This window comes from Bos indicus, chromosome 21 (genome assembly GCF_029378745.1).
Source record: "Bos indicus isolate NIAB-ARS_2022 breed Sahiwal x Tharparkar chromosome 21, NIAB-ARS_B.indTharparkar_mat_pri_1.0, whole genome shotgun sequence".
Taxonomy (NCBI): Eukaryota; Metazoa; Chordata; class Mammalia; order Artiodactyla; family Bovidae; genus Bos; species Bos indicus.
The window spans coordinates 14831599-14851574 of NC_091780.1; the positions used below are offsets into that span (position 1 = coordinate 14831599).

Below are 19976 nucleotides of genomic sequence, written 5' to 3' on the forward strand. Positions count from 1 at the left end.
GTCTGTTGCCAGCACCCCAAGAAGAGACATTCGCCATAACCCTGGAGGGTGGCCACTTCCGTTTTCCAGGGCACAAGAAACTGCTATGGAGAACAAGTGCCCACTGAACACTTTAGAAGGGTAGGCAGACAATAAACAAGGGAGCAAATAGCAAATGTGTCAGGGTTTCCCAACCCTGGCTGTGCACTAGAAGTTTTTGTGTGTGTTTTTTTTTTTTTAATACTGAGCCCCTCATTCATTTCTAGAGATACTGATTAAAATTGTCCCCACCATGGCCTTGGCAAGGGCGTCTTTTATGAATTTTCTCCAGGGTTGCATGCGTCGTGTTAAGTTGTTTCCATCGTGTCTGACTCTTTGTGACCCCATGGACTGTAGCCTGCCAAGGTCCCCTGTCCATGGGATTCTCCAGGCAAGAATACTGGAGTGGTTATTGCCATTTCCTCCTCTGGGGGAATCTTCCTGACCCAGGGATAGAACCCAGTCTCTTTTGTCTCCTGCATTGGCAGGCAGGTTCTTTACCACTAGTGCCACCTGGGAAGCCCTTGCCCAGGGTTGAGAACTACAAAATAAGTGAGATGATTCAGATGGTTTATAAGGACCGCTTAGCAGGACAATGTGTGTGTAATAGAGAGTGATTGACTCAGAGACCAGGGATGGACACTCTGGGAGGTAACATTCAATTTGAGACTTGAAAGACAAGGTAGAGGCATCCTGCAAGGATCTGGAGAACAAGTTTTGCAGGCAGAGGACACAGAATGTGCAAAGGTCCTGAGGCTGGAATGAGTGTGGCTAGGCAAGTTCTAGGAGAAGCAAAAAAGCCTGTGTGGCTGGAATGTAGTGAGCCAGAGGGGAGAGGAGCATTCAAGACTACATGAGCAATGAAAAGATGCTTTGAATTTTCTCCCCAGGGTGAAGGAAAGCCACTGACAGGTTTAAGCAGGGCAATTGCGTGAGCAGAATTCTGAAACTCAGAGCTGCATGCATTTCATTTGCTCCCATCTACCCTCACCGGACTTCTTTCTCTGCCTCATCCTTTATCTGCATTTTCACGATGACTCCTGCAAGGAGCTAGTTAGATGTAGTTAGATACCTTCTCCATTTTACAGCTGAGAAGGCACCAGTGTCGAGTGGCTCATCCATGTTCCCCGGGCTCTTGAACTGGATCCTCTGGTACCCATCCCAGAGCTCTTGCCCAGAGATACTCCTGAGCATGAGGAGCTGCCAACAGTTGCTACACTGAGTTACATGCGCTCCAACCCTGGTCGTCAGGATGTGAAAGCACAATATTGGCTTTCCTTGAGTGAAGCAGATCACCCCCAAATGGTCTTCTCTGCAACAGCCAGCTTCCTTTCAAAAGGTGCTGAGTCAGCCATCCCATCTCACAGGCAGCTCCAGTGTGACAACCTTGGTCTAGAAAATGATGGTGCTTTGAACTAAAACGAAGAGGTGTTTTGCAGCATCAATCTCACCCCGACTCACCTGGAATCTGCACTTCTCGTTGGCTGGGCCTGCCCTACCTGCTGCACACAGGACATGGGGCTATCTCCCAAGAGCCTGGCTGCTAGCTCCTCATAATCTATTACTTCCCAAAGGTCTGGCTGTGGACAGCTGGTGCTGGATCAGTTTTTGAGAAGCATGTTTAATATTTAACGCTGGATTCATCTTCATGGCTACAGTATTTGGGGTTTTCTTGACACACTTCTTGGAACCCCTTGGGAACCCCATTTCCCACCCCAGGTTCCAGGGGGACATGGGATGGATTGGCTGGGGAAGTGGCAAGGAAGACCAAGAAAGGCCACCAAGGGCCTTCAGTGTCCTTGTTGGGTGGTTCTGTTGAACTTTGCCTACAGATCTGGATGATCTGAGGTTTGGCAAGCTCGATGCACTGTATGTAGAAACTGGCCCCACCACCTAAGGATGGAAATAAGACTCCTACCCTCATCATGAGGCTCAAGGGCAACGAAAACATTGCTTCTCTACAGTAACCATGGAAACCTCCCATTGCTGTGGATGCCCTGCCCCCACAACCAGAACAGCTCATTGTTCAAGGGCATTGAGGGCCCCTCTGCCACCTCGATCCATTGCTCCAGGCCAGGCCTCAGGTTCCCAAAAAGAGCTGTAACTTGGCTCTCCAAGGTTCATCTTGATTTTGGTGGGTACCAAGGGAAAGAGCCCCGGAGAGGAGAAAAGAAAAGGATGGGGATAAAGATGGGAGGAGGTGATGACACCCAGCAGTGCTGACGAGAGCCGGGCGGGCTGGGGCAGGCCGTCAGTGTCACTGGGGATGCGGTGAGGGCATTCAGGAGGCAGCACGCGTGTCTGCAGCCCCATCTGACTGGCATCATTCACTCCCCTTCCTGTTCTATTCATCCTGGAAGAGGAGCCTGAATGAGGCATGAAGAGATTTATCACACAGCAGCCCCCTGGAGCTGGTAGTCTCTTCTGCCATCTGGACGGACAGTTTCTACCCTGTGACAGCAGCAGCGGGAATGATTTACGAGGTCCCACAGCTCCACCCCCTGGGCCTGGTAAAACCTGAAGGGCTCTTATCCTTTCCAAAGCAGAGCGGGATTTCGTCTGTGCTGAACACAAGCCGCGGTTCACACTGAGGTCTGCCTGACTCTCTGACTGACGCCCAGACTCACGAGAGCCAGGACTGTGCCTCAGATCGGTTTTCAGTTTACAGTGACTCAGCTGCACTGATTAACAGAAAAAGCCCTCAAGTGGGAACCAGAAGGCCTGGATGCAAATTCTTTTGGTGACCTATGTGGCTTCATGTGGTTTTTGCCTCAGTCTTATGATCTACACAGTGGGGATAATGATTTCTGTATCTTCTCAACTCACTGATTCTTTGGAGGTTCCTGTGGCATTATATGAGGCAAAATGATTTTCTTAATTATACAGCCCTTGATAGGCATTAAGGATTTAATCCAACAAACATTTATTGAGCAACTGCTGTGTGCTATGCACCACCCCCGGTGCCATGATGGACACAGATGGATAAAACACGGTCCCTGCCCTTGGCGAGCTTACAGTCTAAGACAGTCATAGGACAAGTGCACAGTAACTATAATACAAGGCAGAATGTGGTAAATGCCGTGAGAAAGGGACAAATAAAGTGCTATGGTGGTTCAGCGGATGGAGAGATCCCAGTGGCTGGTCGATCGCGGGAGCTTCATGGAAGATGTGGTTTCTGCATGGGCCTTGAAGGAAGCAGAAGAGAGTGTTCCAGGGGATGGGAACAGCAAGACCAAAGGCACAGAGACAGGAAGACTGGGCACCTTTTTGAGGAATGACGACTATTATAGATGGACCAGTGCAGGGTGTAAGGGAAGGATGGGGCCTTATTGGATGGCCTGTAACGTCAGGACAAAGACTTGCACATCATTTTAAAAGTTTGTGAACGGCTGGAGATTAAACAGATAAATCTCTATGGATGTTTAGGATAGATGGAGAACGTGCAAGCAGGCCCAGAGGAACCGGCGAGAGGAGACCGATGTTGAAATTGCCAGAGCAACCAGAAGGCAAGGATGGTGCAAGAGCAGCAAGGGGATGCGTAGAGAAGAAACCAAGATGACTTCAGGGTTTCAGAACTGGGTGGAGAGACTGTGGAAGAGGAGGAGGCAGAAGTGATAGATTTGGCTTCAGAGATGTTGAGTTTCTGGCGCCACCAGAACAGATGGGATGAATGACCAGTGAGCAGTGTACAATCGAGCCTGGAGCTTGAGGGAGGTGCCGAGCTGCAGGAAGTGGAGGATGACTTCACAGGAAGGCGGGGGGTACTAACAGAGCATGCAAAGCTGTGATGAAAGGGGCCCGAGGAGAGGACGCCGCGGTGCGGAAGGTCTGAGTGTGGGCCAAGGAGGAGAGAGGGATACAACAGTCAGGTCTACTATGGCTACTCTCTAGATTAAGGTGAGGGTGTCAATAAATAAGTCATAAATACATAAATAAATAAATACATAAATAAACACTGAAGGGGTAATGGGCAAGGGGAGGAAAATCATGAGAATGTGGCCTCTGGGCACCTTGGGGACAGGGAACGTCCAGGAGTCAGTGTGGAGCTGAGCAATGCAGAGAGCTTGGTGATGAGAAGGGGCTTTTGACCTGAAGTCTCTGGTCCCAGGAGCGTGGAGGCCAAGAGGGTGTTGAGAGGAAAGATGGCACCAGCACCAGAGAGCCCCTCCCGGGCCTGGGGATGAGGGGATGAGGCCATGGGGGTCAGGACGGGTGGCTGGGTGCCTGCTGGTGGACACAGAGCACAAAGCGGGTAGAGTGGCTAAGGACCAGCGAGGGGATGGATGTTCCCTCAGAAATGGGAGGAAGACAGTGAAAGGGGAGGACAGAGGTCAAGAGATCCGGAGTAGACACTGCATTTCAGATGGCTCCATCTCTGCGGCAAAGGAGGAGGCTGAGAGTGGGGCTCAGTTGGGGGCTTGAGGAGAATGCAGAAGGGCGGAGGGGCTTCAGGGTGGGTGAGGACGAGGGGACTGGGGATGACCGAGGGTCAGGGGGAGGTTGGTTGACTGCACCTGCTCCTGGAGGCCTGTGGCCACTGTCGTTACAAGGCATCGGATCAGGGTACCAGGTACCAGGTACAGACTGGGACTCCTTGGGGCTGCCCCAGGCTAGCCGGGCTGGGTCAGACGCTACAGTGGACTCTCAGGCAAACTGAGCTCTAAGCAGGAGGAGAAGACGGCTGCCTCCTGATCGTGGAAAGGTGGCTGTGGAGGGGAAGCCAAGGCCTTGGAGCTCCTGCCATCACGTAGCTGCTTTGGCAGCACAGGGCGTGCAGGTTGGGAGTGGTGACGTGTGGGCTGTCCTGGGCCCCCAGCACTCTTTAGAGAGAGCCCAGAGGCTGCTTTGGCAGCACAGGGCGTGCAGGTTGGGAGTGGTGACATGTGGGCTGTCCTGGGTCCCCAGCACTCTCTAGAGAGAGCCCAGAGGCAGATGGTCCCTGCCCCCTCAACTCTGTTAGTTTCAGTTTAAGGAACCAAGACCGAGAAGAGGCAGAAAGAAAGCCATGTTTTAAAAAGAGCTCTGGCCCTTTGATTCCCCTGCAGGGAGGGGCATTGACAGGTACATGGACGCAGGGCTGACTCCGGACCTGACATGAGGCGCCTCTCTGCACTCGCCACTGGAACCTCCTGGAACCCAAGGCCTTGGCTAATCCACTGAGCCTGGAAATTCTGCCTGTTTCCCAGGATGCTGGAGGCTTCAACAAGGGAACACCTTCCAGGGCCTCTGAGATCCTCAGGGTGAAAAGCCCCTTGGAGAAGTGTAAAATACGAGACGTTAATTTCCACTTCTTTCGAGAAGTCCAAACCACTCTGTTCCCACAGAGGCTGTGAGGGCTGTTGCTTTTTAAAATACTCACTTTACAGTGCAAATCCCAAATCTCAGACTTCAAGTGTCAACAAGAATAGCAACGAGGGAGGAAACACAGGGATGCAGATGTGGTTCGGAGCTGGAGCGTCCGCCTGTGGGTTTAAGAGGTTCCGAGCATCCTTCCACCGCCCCCACTGGCTTCCCATCAGGCATTCATTTCGAGCAAATGTCCTGCTCTGAATCATCATTGATTATGTCTGGCCTCCTAGGCTTGGAAACAGATCTTGATCCCTTTTCTTAACTCCCTTCACCTTCAAGACAATGTTGTTGTTGTTTTTAAACTTATCTTTTGAATAGATTTTAAAACACTTATTTATCAGGCAAGAGAATGAGCTAACAAATCAAGCTGGCTAACGCTCATCTACACATGACCTGTGATTCGAGCCCCACGTTATCCGCATGGAGCCCAGGTTTCCCCACAGAGATTATATCCAGTATTAGGATACTGCATTTGGATACTTGGGTTTAAAAAAAAAAGTCTGAACTCTTCATCTTCATAGGGTTTGTGTCAAATTCTAAAATCACTGCCTCTGTGAAAACAGGGAGGTGGGGATGGACGTTGAACCCTCTCCCCGGAGGGCTGAAAACCTCAATGTTGGAGCTCAGTGCTGGCTAGTGTGACCATCAGGATAAGAAAGTGACAAGAAAGTGACGCTGACACAGCAGTCTAGCTGCAGAGGCCCGAAGCACAGGGCAGAAAGCAAACGCAGGGGCTGCAGGCAAACGGAGCGCGGCCATGGAGACGCTTACCATTCTTCCCGGCCTCGCATTCTGGGGCTCCTGAGGCAACCAGAAAGGCAGTTTTAAAAGCATGACATTTATCTTTGCTGTGCCCTTTCAAGCTTTTGCGGCAGCTTCCCTGGTGGCCGAAGGGAACAGGACTGTCCCTCTGGGGACATTCTCACAGGGCAAGGAAGGAGGCTAACCCTGAGGATGAAAGCCCAGGCTCCCTTCCTCCATGACAGACTCAAGTTGCTTTAAAGAACCACCACCACACTTGGGACCCTCTTTTGCCTTATTCTGGGCCAGAGCACCAACTCTCTTGGTAGGAAGTTGTGACTTTTCAACAACACGCTTTGGGACACCCTAGCAATTGGGTGTCATCTGCCTGCTCCGTGCGAGGTTCCTGGGGGTTCTTGCAAAGCTGGACTATGACCTGTCCACCGTGTCTTCTCCAGCCTTCTCCTCAGATCTATGGAGGCCAGTCTGGGACAGGCGGGTCAACCATGGTTCATCCCGTGGGCAGTTCAACTCTAAGTTCACGGACCCAAGTACTCAGCTCTGACTTGGCCTCTGCTCCTCAGGGACCATGTGCTCCTTTGCTGGGCTGAACATTCCAACCTCCCTCTTCTCTAAGAACAGCATCATGTTAGACATGGGTCCAGTTGTCCCCTCTGGGTCTTGGCTCACCCAGAATCCACATTTCTCAGAGGCTCGAGGCAGCTGTCCACAGGTGGCTCTCCGATCACCCATGAGCCCAAAGACCTCTCCAATCCAGGAGGCAGCATGCCATCCCAAGTCGTGGGACTGGCTTCTTTTCACGTCGAGTCCTTCTGCCCCCAAAGATGCACCGAGTCTCAATCTGGTCCAGGTGGGTTCTCCACACCTTCTTCTTGTGGCTTATCTGCCTAATGCTAGATGAACACCACACAGTTATAAATACTCAGGTCAATATATATATGCAGGAATAGATATATATATTCTGGTCACTGTTTTACACTTGAACAAAGAAAACCACTAGCCTGCTTGTTCTAGAGTCTGTGCCACCCCGACTCCCATCTGCCTGTGGTGTAGCTGGCAGCAAATGTGAGCCACTGAGTCCCACCGGGCGCCCACCTTACGTGGCCCCGTCACACTGGCCGACAGTCAGTTTCAAAGCCCCCTGCTCGTGGAGGCTCTTCAGGGCCTTGAACTCCAGGGGCATGGTGTGGGGGCTGGCCTGGGAGGTGTAGCCATACTTGAGGCTGTCGTAATAGTGGTACTTGACAGGATTCTGGTTCTGATCTAGCGGAAAGGGCCAGAAGCCATAGAGGTAGATCTGGTTGCAGAAACGCGTGGCCAGGGTGTACATCAAGAGGCCCGTGGTGGGTCTTTTGATATGAACTTTGTTAGTCAGCCAGTATCTGGAGGAAAAAAGTGGAAAAAAAAAAGAAACAGACAAAAAATTAACATGAGTTTATGAATTATCCTTTACAGGAAGGAGGAGACTTTTATCTTGCTCCACAGCCTGCCTCTTGCCACTCCGGCAACTGTAGATACCAATCGAGTGGCCGATTCCAAGGTCCTTTCACAGAGGACTGACAGCCACCATTTAAATTAATATTTTAATTGGAGGATAATTACAATATTGTAGTGGTTTTTGCCATATATCAACATGAATTGGCCACAGGTATGCATGTGTTCCCCCCATTCTGAAACCCCTCTCCCGCCCTCCCCATCCCATCCTTCTGGGTTTGGGTGCCCTGCTTTATGCATCCAACTTGCACGGATCCTCTGTTTTACATATGGTAATATACGTGTTTCAGTGAGATTCTCTCAAACCATTCCACCCTCTCCTCCCACAGAGTTCAAAAGTCTGCTCTTTACATCTGTGTCTTCTTTGCCGCCATGTATGTAGGATTGTTAGTACTATCTTTCTAAATGCCACATATATATGTGCTAATATATAGTATTTGTCTTTCTCTTTCTGATTTACTTCACTCTGTATAATAGGCTCTAGGTTCATCCATCTCATTAGAACTAACTCAAATGTGTTCCTTTTTATAGCTGAGTAACATTCCATTGTGTATATGTGCCACAACTTCCTTATCCATCCATCTGCTGATGGACATCTAGGTTCCTTCCATGCTCTAGCTAATGTAAATAGTGACAGCCATCATTTATCAAGTACTGGAACTGCCCTTAGGCTCTGTGCTTTCATATATGTGATTGGATGTAAAGAACACAAGCCTGTGAATACATGCAGATGCAGACACGAGGTTCAGAGATGGAAGTGGCTTGCCCAAGGTCACCGAGGTAGAAAGGAAAGGACCTTGCCTCGAGCTCAGTGCATAGCAGTGTGTGTGTGCTCAGTCGTGTCCGACTCTTTGCGAGCCCATGGACTGTAGCCTGCCAGGCTCCTCTGTCTGTGGGATTTTCCCTGCAAGAATCCTGGAGAGGGCTGCCATTTCCTGCTCCAGGGGATCTTCCTGATCCAGGGACTGAACCCCAGTGTCTTGTGTCTCCTTTATTGGCAGCCAGATTCTTTACCACTAAGCCACCAGGGAAGCCCAGGCCTGTTGAAATCTAAAGCAGGGGCTGGCAAACCTTTTCTATAAAGGGCCAGGTGGCGCCACACTCCTGGCCTCTGCTGTCATAGCATTAAAAGCAGCCACAGACAATACACACAGGTATGGCCGATCTTGGTGCTCTGGCCAGCTCTGATAAGGGGCCGCCTCTTGCATGATCCCACTGCCTAGCGCCATGCCTGGGTTTGGCAGGGGTTGACGTCCTTGCCTCCTAAGCGTCATCAGATTTCCTTCCCATCCCTGCCCACCAGCCCCACGACCCTCTGATGTGAGCTGCCCATCTCTGAGCACATGTGGCTTCCCTGGAGGGCTGGAGGCCGGGGGAAGGCAGCAGCAAATAGTGGCCTGCCCTATGCGGCTGGGTCCCACAGAGGAGTCTGCCAGGAGTGTTAGAGGAGACACGGGCGGGGTGGGGAAGAGTGCTTGCTGTTGTCTAGTCTCTAAGTCGTGCCCGACTCTTTGCAATTCCATGGACTGTAGCCCACCGGGCTCCTTTGTCCATGGGATTTTTCAGGCAAGAATACTGGGGTGGGTTGCCATTTCCTTCTCCAGGGGATCCTCCTGACCCAGGGATCGAACCCACGTCTCCTGTATGGGGAAGAGTGGAGCCTTAGGCTAAGGGCTTCCTGTGAGTGAGGCACTGAGCTTCCTCCATACATAGAGGGCCTCAGTTTACCTGCACAAGAAAACAGAAAGGAAGAAACCACCTCCATTGCACCGACTAAGCGACAGAGATTGAAAGGGGGTTTCAGTGACAGTTCTGTCAACAGCCACCTGTGTGTCCTTGAGCAAGTCGCTTCTCCCTGCTGAACCCACTTTTCATGTTTATACAATGACGGGGCACAGACCGAGGGACCACCAAGACAGCCTCCAGGGGCTTCCCAGGTGGCTCAGTGGTAAAGAACCCACCTGCCAGTGCAGGAGACGCAGGTTCTATCCCTGGGCTGGGAAGACCCCCTGGAGAAGGAAATGGCAACCCACTCCAGTGTTCTTGCCTGGAGAATCCCATGGACAGAGGAGCCTGGCGGGCTACAGTCCATGGGGTCACAAAGAGTCAGACACGACTGAGCGACTAACAACAACAAAGACAGCCTCCAAGTTCCATATAATCCAGAGGTGGGAAAACGGCCACTCTGGTTGTCCTCACTTTTGTTTCCCATCATGGTTTTTCTCCTGCTTGGATTTAGAATGAGAGTGTGGTCCAACCTCTTTCTCTCTAGTAAAACCTTCCACTTACCCTATGCTGAGCCCCTTTATTTTTTTGATTTAAAAATATTTTTTGGCCACATCACATGGCATGCCGGATCTTCCTTGATCAGGTGTCAAACCCGTGCCCCCTGCACTGGAAGTGTGGAGTCTTAATTATTGGACGGTCAGGGATGTCCTGAAGCCCTGTAAGTGTAATGTGTGTGCTCAATGACACTGAGCTGAGCTTGGGGGGACCCTGTGGGGTGAAGGCAGGGCGAGTGCAAGGAGAAGAATCCACAAGAGAGCAGCTGGTCCCTGCTAAGTGCTTATCTACGTCGGCTTAACCACCTCTAGCAACAGCAGCTCATCCCCTCCTGAGCTAGTCCATTGCACTTTCAGCTTTAACTCAACGCTTCTCACCCTACGCTGCCCACTGGAATCGCCTGCAGCTTTAAGAGGACCGAGGCCTGGTTCCCACCATCCAGGTGCAGCCTGGACACTGAGATTTTTAAAACCTCCCCCAGTAAATTCAACTGTACAGCCAAGGCTAAGAAGCCCTGCTCTAACTGGCAGGCAGTTCTGCCACAAGAACCTAAGAAGGAGACTTGTTTAGAGAAAAGAGAGGGGTAAAAGTAAGCATGAGGCGTAGTCACAGAGCTTTAAAGACAACTGGGCCTGGGGACCTCATCCAGCTTAGCAACCTGGCAAGGGGATATAACTGAACGAGCTGGGACACGTATGGAGGGAAAACTGACACTGGCCTCTGTATTGCCAAGGCAACAGGGAGCAGCATGGTCTGTAGCATCTAATAGGGTGCCCGGTTTTACGGCTGTCCTGTGTGCTGGTGTCAAATTTTCTAATTTTTTCAAAGCTAACCGAAATCTGGATTTTCAAGCAATTTCTCCAAATTTTTAAATGTTGGCAACTAATTTAAAACATTAAAAAAAAAAAATCACGTGCGTCCCTCTTGAGTGAGTTAATAGACCACATCTGTGAGTAATCCACGGGTCTCCTGGATCGAACTCGTTTCCGTCTCTCAATTTACAGAGGAAAAAATGAGAATCCAGGGTGACCTGCCCGAGAAGAGGCAAACTTCTCACGCAGCTGGTCACATAGAGCTCGGATAAATGCGGCTTCCCGCCTCCTGTGTCCCGGGCTGTTTGCGCTCCATGGTGATTCTGCGGGGGAGGGTGTCAGGGCTGAAATGAGCTAGCTGCAGCCGCTGTTGATGGTATCCAGAGACACACGAACCACAGGCTGTGTCCCCACATGGGAGCATCTCACAGATTGCTCACTTTCTGAGATATTCAAGCCTAACAACAGCCACATGCCATATTCGGGATTTGTGGTTTGTTTATTTTCTGATCGCAAGGCTTTAGCAGGGTAAGACCTTTAGAAATTCCTTTTTTTTTTTCCCTGGCCATTGATGCTTTGCCCAGAGAGGGGCTGGGAAGAATGAAATCAGTGGGGAAATGTCCAAGTAGCTCCTAGGTGGGTCTGAGGTTACCCAGACCTGTGCTGTGCCCTCCTCATAGATACGCCTGTCCCCTACATGTCCTCTGGGTGAACCCTCCCTGCCGCCCCCAAACTAAGCTCATGAATCACATCTTCCTGGAAACGCTCCCTTTGTTCCCCTCTCTTCTCCTCTGCTCAAACTGAGTTCGTCATTCCCCTGTTATTACCATGAGTTTTATTTCCATGTTTCCTATTGTGCTTCTCAACCCGGGCTGATCCTTCATGACTGTCTGGGTTGGACTCCCACTACACTGTGATCTCCCCACGCCTTACCCTCCTTTGTGGGTGATCAGAGGCCCTTGGCTCGGTGTGTGCTGCAGCCAAGGCACCGTGGCAGAGACAGCATCACTCGACCAGTTCTCCGTGGGCTCGCCTAAGTCTCTCAGCATCCCTTGTCAAAGAGCTGGGGTCACGTGACCAGTTCTGGCCAATGGGCTGCAGCTGGAAATGCCCCCTGCTGGACTCAAGGTTCCTCCAGTGCTTTTTTTTCCTGCCTTGGATAACCTCAATGACTCCTGGAAAGATGTCAGCCTAAGATAGAAGAATCCTAGGTCCTTGAATCGCTGGTTGGAAGAGAGCCCCCACCAACCCACATCACACTTTGTGAGGATGGGAAACTTCCGTTGTGCGAAATCACAAGGGCTCCGGGGATTGTTATTGTAGCATAAACTAGAATTGATTATCCTGGTTTCCACGGTGCTCGGCAAGTGCTGGACTTAAATGGAATTGCAAAAGGGGAAGTGGTAGTAAAGGAGGCGGGTGGCTAGCAGTGCACGAAGCTTTGTGAGTCTGACCGGCTGGGACAGGAAGAGAAATGCCCAGCCTCTCAAATCTGCTGCACAGGATCGCTCAGCGAAAGGTATTAGGAGCAAAAGAGGCTCCACAGTGAACTGAGCTCAGCGGCAGGAGGGACCCTCTCATTTCCGATTCTGCCTCTCTGGGTAAACGAGAACTCCCGAGCGAGGTCTGACAGGGACATGGGGCCACCGTCTAACGAGCAGCTTGTTCTAGAAGCTGGTGGAGTTATGCAGGGACAAATCACTCTCCATTTCCTTTATCTCTCCTTAGCCACCCTGGCCAATTTAGAGACAGTGTGCATGGCCGACTTGTAGACGATTTCTTTTCCTTAGGATAACAGCTGGGTGTTGAAACACAAACTAATTAATTTTGCCTTCCCAAATGAGGTTAGCTGGGTGTATCTGGGATGCTGCATTGACAATGCACCTTTAAATATACCAGTCTGGAGGTTTTAATTAGAAGGCAAAGTAATCTCCAAGAAGGCAGTAATTATTTTTCAAAGCGGTTACCCCAATTGCCAAGACGATTAAGCACCATGTTTTACGAGCGTGGACGGCAATAAATGAGGAGGGCCAAAAATCATCGCCAAAGCGCCTTTTTTGTCTGTCTCCCTGGGTTCCTGTGCTGAGTACATGGCAAGCACGGTGGTTGCCACTTTCAGAAAAAGTGGCCAAGAGGGCTTTCTCTAAGCTGAAGGCACTTTATGGGATATGGCGCATATCATCCCTAAGGAACAGCAATGTGTCACAGGTGGTCGCTGAGGGACTCTTGGTGATGCTTTGCACAGATCAGCAGCAAAGCCAGGAGCAGGGCTCTCAGACAGCCTGGTCTCTCATCGTCTACATCGGCAGCCAGCGGTGGTCCAGGGACCCCACAGCTCATCACTGTCCTTTCTTTGGGAGTGCATGAGAGCTCTGGCATCTTGGGGGGATCTCAGGATGTGGCTTTCCAGGTTTGTGGAAGTGGAGATTGGAGATTTGTTTCAGAGGCTGGGGTAAACCTGCAGAGCTGGGCAAACCCTGGGGATTCTTGAGGCCAATGCCTGGTCCCCAGGCCTCCATGCTTACCCAAGTTGGTGCTCTCAGTGAGCCAGGCTAGCCTCAAGTCTGACCATGCCACCAGTAGAGCCCCCATGACTCCTGGGGTCCACAGGAGGACATCCAACACCCTCAGCCCGACTGGTGAAGTCCTTGAGATCTGGGCTTGAAATCCCTCCCACCATCTGGCATGCACAGCCACACTATTACCAGGGACTTCCGGCTTCTTCCAGGACACCACTACCTCCTACTTCTCCTGGCTGGCAACTCCTTCTGACAGTCTCAGCTTCAATGCCACTTCCTGCAGGAAGCCTTCCAGGACCTGCCTGGATGCTTCTGTGTCCTGTGTGCTGTTCTTTTCCTATCCTAGCACCGACCATGCTATAATGACTTGTTTACTTGTCTTTCTCCTCCCCTACCATTTAAATTTCTATGACAAGTGGGTTGACTTTCTGCTTCCATATTACCCCAGATCCAAGTATAGCTCATCTACAAAGTGGGTGCTTCACAATCTTTATTTAATGAAGCAATGAGTGAAGATGAGCAAGTAGAGGCTAGTGTTTGCCTTTGGGGGAACTGGCAGGAGAGGTGAAGGAGTCCAGCCTTACCCCAAACCCTTCTAGGCAGACACTGGATCCTCACGTGTGAAAGGTAGGCTTACAGCATCCTAGACAGTATGTTGCCCAAAGAAAGGAGGACAAACAAGATGCTGGTTACTTAAGGGGTTCTTCCTGCTACATACGGGTCGGGGAGCTCCCTGCTCAGGGAGTCAAAAGACAGCCACTCTCGCACAGATATTGCATCTGTCCTAGGGGCCATGCAAGGACCTGGCAAAACCGTTTCCTGGGGGTTTAAACCTTCTGGCTAGGGCTTTCCTGGTGGCTCAGTGGTAAAGAATCAGCCTGCCAATGCAGGAGATACAGGCTTGATTACTGTTTCGGGAAGATCTCACATGCCTTGGATCTCACAACTATACCCGTGTGCCACAACTACTGAGCCTGTGCTCTAGAGCCCCGTGAGCCGTGACTACTGAGCCCATATGCTGCAACTAGTGAAGCCCGTGCACCCTGGAGCCCGTGCTCCGCCACGGTGCGATGAGAAGCCCGCGCACCACAACTTGGGCGTAGCCCCACCCGCTGCAACTACAGAAAAGCCCATGCAGCAACAAAGACCCAGCACAACAAAAAACAAAACAAAACAAAACAAGAAACACCTTCAGGCTAGATTCTAGAATCTAAACTGCTGCTGCTGCTACTGCTAAGTCACTTCAGTCCTGTCCGACTCTGTGCGACCCCATAGATGGCAGCCTACCAGGCTCCCCTGTCCCTGGGCTTCTCCAGGCAAGAACACTGAAGTGGGTTGCCATTTCCTTCTGCAATGCCTGAAAGTGAAAAGTGAAAGTGAAGTTGCTCAGTCATGTCCGACCCTCAGCGACCCCATGGACTGCAGCCCACCAAGCTCCTCTGTCCATGGAATTTTCCAGGCAAGAGTACTGGAGTAGGGTGCCATCGCCTTCTCCAAGAATCTAAACTGATGCCACGCCAAACAGAAAATATATATTTATATATTTAACCTCATTCATAATGGAAGGAATCCAATTTCACACAACAATCAGATGTCATTTTTTCATCAAATTGGCAGAGATAGCAGGTATTAATAATATGTCATGTTGGCGAGGTTAAGGGAAAACAGGTATTTTCAATAATCATATGTGGGAGTGTAAATTGGTACCTACCTCTAGGTTGGGCAATTTGGCAATCTCCAGGAAAACTAACAATGTGTGTCTCAAAAACCATCTCTTTGTAGCAACGGCACATCTAAAAAGCAAGCCTACATACATATGTGTGTAGATGTCAGACTTGGATGATCTCTGTAATAATGATTATACCAGCAGAAGATTGGAAAAGACTGTGATGCCCACTGATGCCTTCTGCTTACAGAAATTATGGTCCAGATATGGTGGACTGTTAGGCAGCTGTGAAGGAGAATGAAGTGGTGCATGTCGATATGGAATAATTTTCAGAATTTAGCAAATGCAGTACTTAAAACATGCTCCCGAAGGTGTGCAAGTGGATATCTCTGGAAGGTTACACATAGAAAAACCAGTTTAACAGGCTGTCTCTGTGGAGAAGGGCTCATTTTTCACTTGAAATCCTTCTGTACTATTTGACTTTTTCTTTGGACTATGTACACTGCTATTAAAAAAAAAATGGAGATAATCCATTAAAAATGACCAAATACCATCTGTGATTTAACGCTCCAGTCCTTCTTCCCTTTCTTTAGGTGACACCACCATGAGCTTCCCTGGTGGCTCAGCTCGTAAAGAAACTGCCTGTAATGCAGGAGACCCAGGTTTGATTGCTGGGTTGGGAAGATCCACAGAAGGAAATGGCAGCTCATTCCAGTATTCTTGCCTGGGGAAATCCCATGGACAGAGAAGCCTGGCCGGCTACAGTCCAGACAGGGGTGGTAAGAGCTGGATACGACTTAGCAACTAAACCTCCACCATGGAACACACTTTCACATTCCATATCCGTGTTCGCTGGAGGAGACTGGGCAAACCACTACCACGTGCCTTGTGGCCAAAGAAAGCAAAACATAAAACAGAAACAGTATTGTAACAAATTCAGTACTTTTAAAAATGGTCCACATCAAAAAAAAAAAAAAAATCTTTAAAAAAATCTATAAAAAACCCCAAAACTCATTATGTTGAAGTCATATCTCCCAGTACTTCAGAATGTGACCTTTGGAGATAAAAGTCTTTACAGAGATAACCAAGTTAGAGTGAGGTTATGAGACTGAGTTCTAATCTAATCCAACTGATGTCCTTAAAGCTGGAGACAGACACACAGGGAGGATGATGAGGATGGCCATCTATAAGCCACAGAAAGACACGTGGAACAGATTCTTCCCCCAAAGCCCCCAGAAGAATTTCTAGCTTCCAAACTGTAGGGCAACACATTTCTGTTCTTTAGGTCACCTGCCCTGTGGTGCTGTTATAGGACCCCTTGCAAACTAACACACTCGCTGTATAATATGGATTTCCCTTTCCACTGCCCAGGAAGGGGCATGCCTTGGACACTGGACATCTCCAAGAATATGGAATTCATCCGTTCCTAAGAGGCAACCATCATTTCAGATGATCGTATTTGATGGAATGTTCTTCCCAGTGTCCATAGGAAACTGGACTCACTCTAGATCAGGAGTCCCCAACCTCCAGGTCACGGACTGGTACCTCCTGTCAGATCAGTGGCAGCCTTAGATTAAAGTGCACAATTAATGTAATGTTCTAGAATAAAACCATCCCCTACACTGGCCCATGAAAAAAGTTGTTTTCCATGAAATTGGTCCCTGGTGCCAAAAAGGTTGGGCTTCCCAGGTGGTGCTATTGGTAAATAACCAGCCTGCCAATGCAGGTAGACATAAGATACGTGGGTTTGATCCCTGGGTTGGGAAGATCTCCTGGAGGAGGGCATAACGACCTACTCCAGTATTCTTGCCTGGAGAGTCCCATGGACAGAGGAACCTGGCGGGCTACAGTCCATAAGGTCACACAGAGTCGGATCCGACTGAAGTGACTTAGCACGCATGCACACCAAAAAAGGTTGGGGACTGCTGCTATAGATTCTTTCCCAGAACTCATTCCACACCTGCAGCCTCACAGCCCAAATCAGTGACTCTTTCAAGGCAGCAGCCTTCATTTAATGATTTTTGTGTTTCCCCAGCACAGGCCTGGAAGCCTCAAGGTGTCTGTAAATATTTGCTGAATGAAGAAAGACTGCTGCCATGCTCTTTGGAGACTTCTTTTTCCAAATCCTTTCAACTTTTGAATTTCTTTGCCTCTGTGGCCCCTCTCCAGCCTGGTACCCAAAACTGAATGGGATTCTCCGAGTGGGATTTGACCAAGGTGTAACTGAACTCCCTGACTCTCAAAGATGTAATCCGTCCATCCATCGCTAAGGATGTGTACTGTTAAGATCACGTTATCCCTTTGAGCGACCACACCTCTGCTGATGGTTGGTACTGCTGATCCCTCTGTACCCATACAATCGTTTGGAACCTAAGTAGAGAGTCTTGAATTCATTCATTCATATGAAATGTCTTCCTCTTGGATTGGCTCATTGTTTCAGCCTGACAAGGGCTTCCCTCATGCTTAGATGGTAAAGAATTCTCCTGAGATGTGGGAGACCCAAGTTCGATCCCTGGGTTGGGAAGATCCCCTGGAGAAGGGAATGGCTACCCACTCCAGTGTTCTTGCCTGGAGATTTTCACCGACAGAGGAGCCTGGCTGGCTATAGTCCATGGGGTTGCAAAGAGTCGGACATGACTGAGTGACTAACACTTTCACTTCAGCCTGACAAGAGAAATTTGGATTCAACGCTGAGGACCCAAATATTGGGAATTCCCCCAAAGTCACACCACCTGTGAATTTGCTAATCAGACAACTGACGGCTTCATGTGCATCTGTGCTGCTGTTTAGTTGCTGGGTCTTGTCTGACTCTTTGCAACTCCATGGACTGTAGCCCGCCAGGCTCCTCTGTCCATGGAATTCTTCAGGCAAGAATACCAGAGTGGGTGGGTTTCCATGCCCTCCTCTAGGGGATCTTCCTGACCCAGGGATTGAACCTGCATCTCCTATGTCTCCCACATTGGCAGGGGGATTCTTTACCACTGAACCACCTGGGAAGCCCCTGCCTTCATGTAAGTCACAGGTAAAAAAAATGGGGACAGTTGGCAGGACAGGAGGCTGGTAGTCAATCAATCAGTGACCCTGGGGCATCAGTGGTCAACAGACAGAGATCAGTCTTTCTGTCAAGGACACGGGAACAGGGTGGTGGTGGGAGGAGCAGAGAGCTTGGAAACCTCTGTTGTGGATTCTGATTCCCCTCCTGCCCATCTGAGTGAGCTCGGGTGATTCTCTCTTAGCTTTCCTGAGCCTGTTTCCTTATGAGTAAAATGGGTCTGGAAATAGACTCTATCTCATACGTTTGTTCCAAGGCGTGCTGACCTTCCTGTTTGTTCTGCCTGGTGGGGAAGCTGCCCTGTGTTTGGGACAGTGGTGCTGTGCACATGGAGTCTTGATACGCTGCTCCCCACTGTGGTTTGCTAAGACCACCTGTGCAGTGCAGCAGCTCCCAGCCCCCTGAACTCATAGTGCGCCCCAATACAGAAGTGGGTGGGTGTGAATTTCTGCTGCATCTGGGACACTGCATTAAAGTGAGCCACCGTGGTTCAGGGGAGGGTTGTGACTCTCACTGGCTGGGTGACTTCATAGAAGTCACAAAACTTGTCTGGGCATCGGGTTCCTCATTTGTAGAACAGAGGCACAGGGTGTCTCAGAGTCAATTCCCACTCGACAGTCCCATCAGCAAGCACAGGGATGCCAATTTCCTCACACTTGTTATTTTTCACTGCTTTGATAACAGCCATCCTAGTGGGTGCGAAGTGGCAATGCGTTATGGTTTTGGATATTCCCCTAGAGATTAGTGATGTTGAGCACCTTTTCATGTGCTTATTGGTCCCCTGTATATCTTCTTTGGAGAAATGTCTATTGAAATCTTTGGCCGTTGTTGAAGTGGGTTGTTTGGTTTTTTTGTTGCTGAGTTATTGGAGTTCTCTATATATTCTGGATGTTAATCCCTTGGTAGATACATGATTTGCAAATATTTTCTCCTGTTCTATGGTTTGTTTTTTAACTCTCTTGATGTGCTCTTTTTTTGGCACACACAGAGTTTTAATTTTGACAAAGTCCATTTTTTTCTATTGTGTTGTTGTTGTTGCCTGTTCTTTTCAAGTCATAGTTAGGAAACCATTGCCAAACCCAAGATTATAGAGATTCGCATATTTTTTCTGTGATAGTGAATTTCTTCTAAATGAACTGTACACTTTAAAATGGTTAAAATGGGATACTCTCAAAAAAAAAAAATAACAAATGTTGGTAAGGATGTGGAGAAACTGGAACTCTTATACGCTGCTGGTGGACTGTAAAGTGGTGTGCCACTGTGGAAAACTACGGAGGGTCCTAAAAAAGTGAAAAATAGAACCACCGTATAATCCAAGAATTCCATTTCTGAGTGTATATCCAAGAGAACAGAAAGTAGGTTCTCAAAGAGATGTTTGCACACCCATCTTCATAGCAACACTATTGCCCAGAGTCAAGAGGTAAAAACAATCTAAATGTCCATTGATGGATGAAAGGACAAAGCATGACGTCTATACACAATAGAATGCTATCCAGCCTGCAGAACTGAGGGAATTCTGACACACATGGGTGGACCCTGAGGACATTACACTAAACGCAGCAGGCCAGTCACAGAGAAGAAGACGCTGTACTACTTTACTTATATGATGTGTCTTTTAGGGGAACTAATGGGCTCCCCTGGTGGCTCAGACGGTAAAGAATCTGCCTGCAATGCAGGAGACCCGAGTTCGATCCCGGGGTCGGGAAGATCCCCTAGAGAAGGAAGTGGCTACCCACTCCAATATTCTTGCCTGGAGAATTCCATGGACAGAGGAGCCTGGTGGATACAGTTCACGGGGTCACAAAGAGTCAGACACAACCGAGCAACTTACACATATGAGGTATCGAAAGTAGCCACATTTATAGACACTGAAGTAGAATGGTGGTTACCAGAGCTTGGATTTATGAGGAAAAGGGGACTTGTGTTTAATGCGTACAGAATTTTGGATTTGAAAGATTAAACAGTTCTGGAGATCTGTTTCACAACAATATGAATATGCTGGACACTACTGAACTGTACAG

General features: G+C 49.4%; 1 protein-coding gene across 1 annotated transcript in view; it reads right to left on the reverse strand.

Moving 5' to 3' along the window:
* Positions 1-2917: 2917 nt before the first annotated feature.
* Positions 2918-19976, reverse strand: part of ST8SIA2 (ST8 alpha-N-acetyl-neuraminide alpha-2,8-sialyltransferase 2) — a 72351-nt gene continuing 55292 nt past the window's right edge. Inside the window, exon 6 of the mRNA XM_019983823.2 lies at positions 2918-7511. Coding sequence (XP_019839382.1) covers positions 7226-7511 — 286 coding nt within the window. The 3' untranslated portion in view covers positions 2918-7225. The remainder of the gene's footprint in view (positions 7512-19976) is intronic.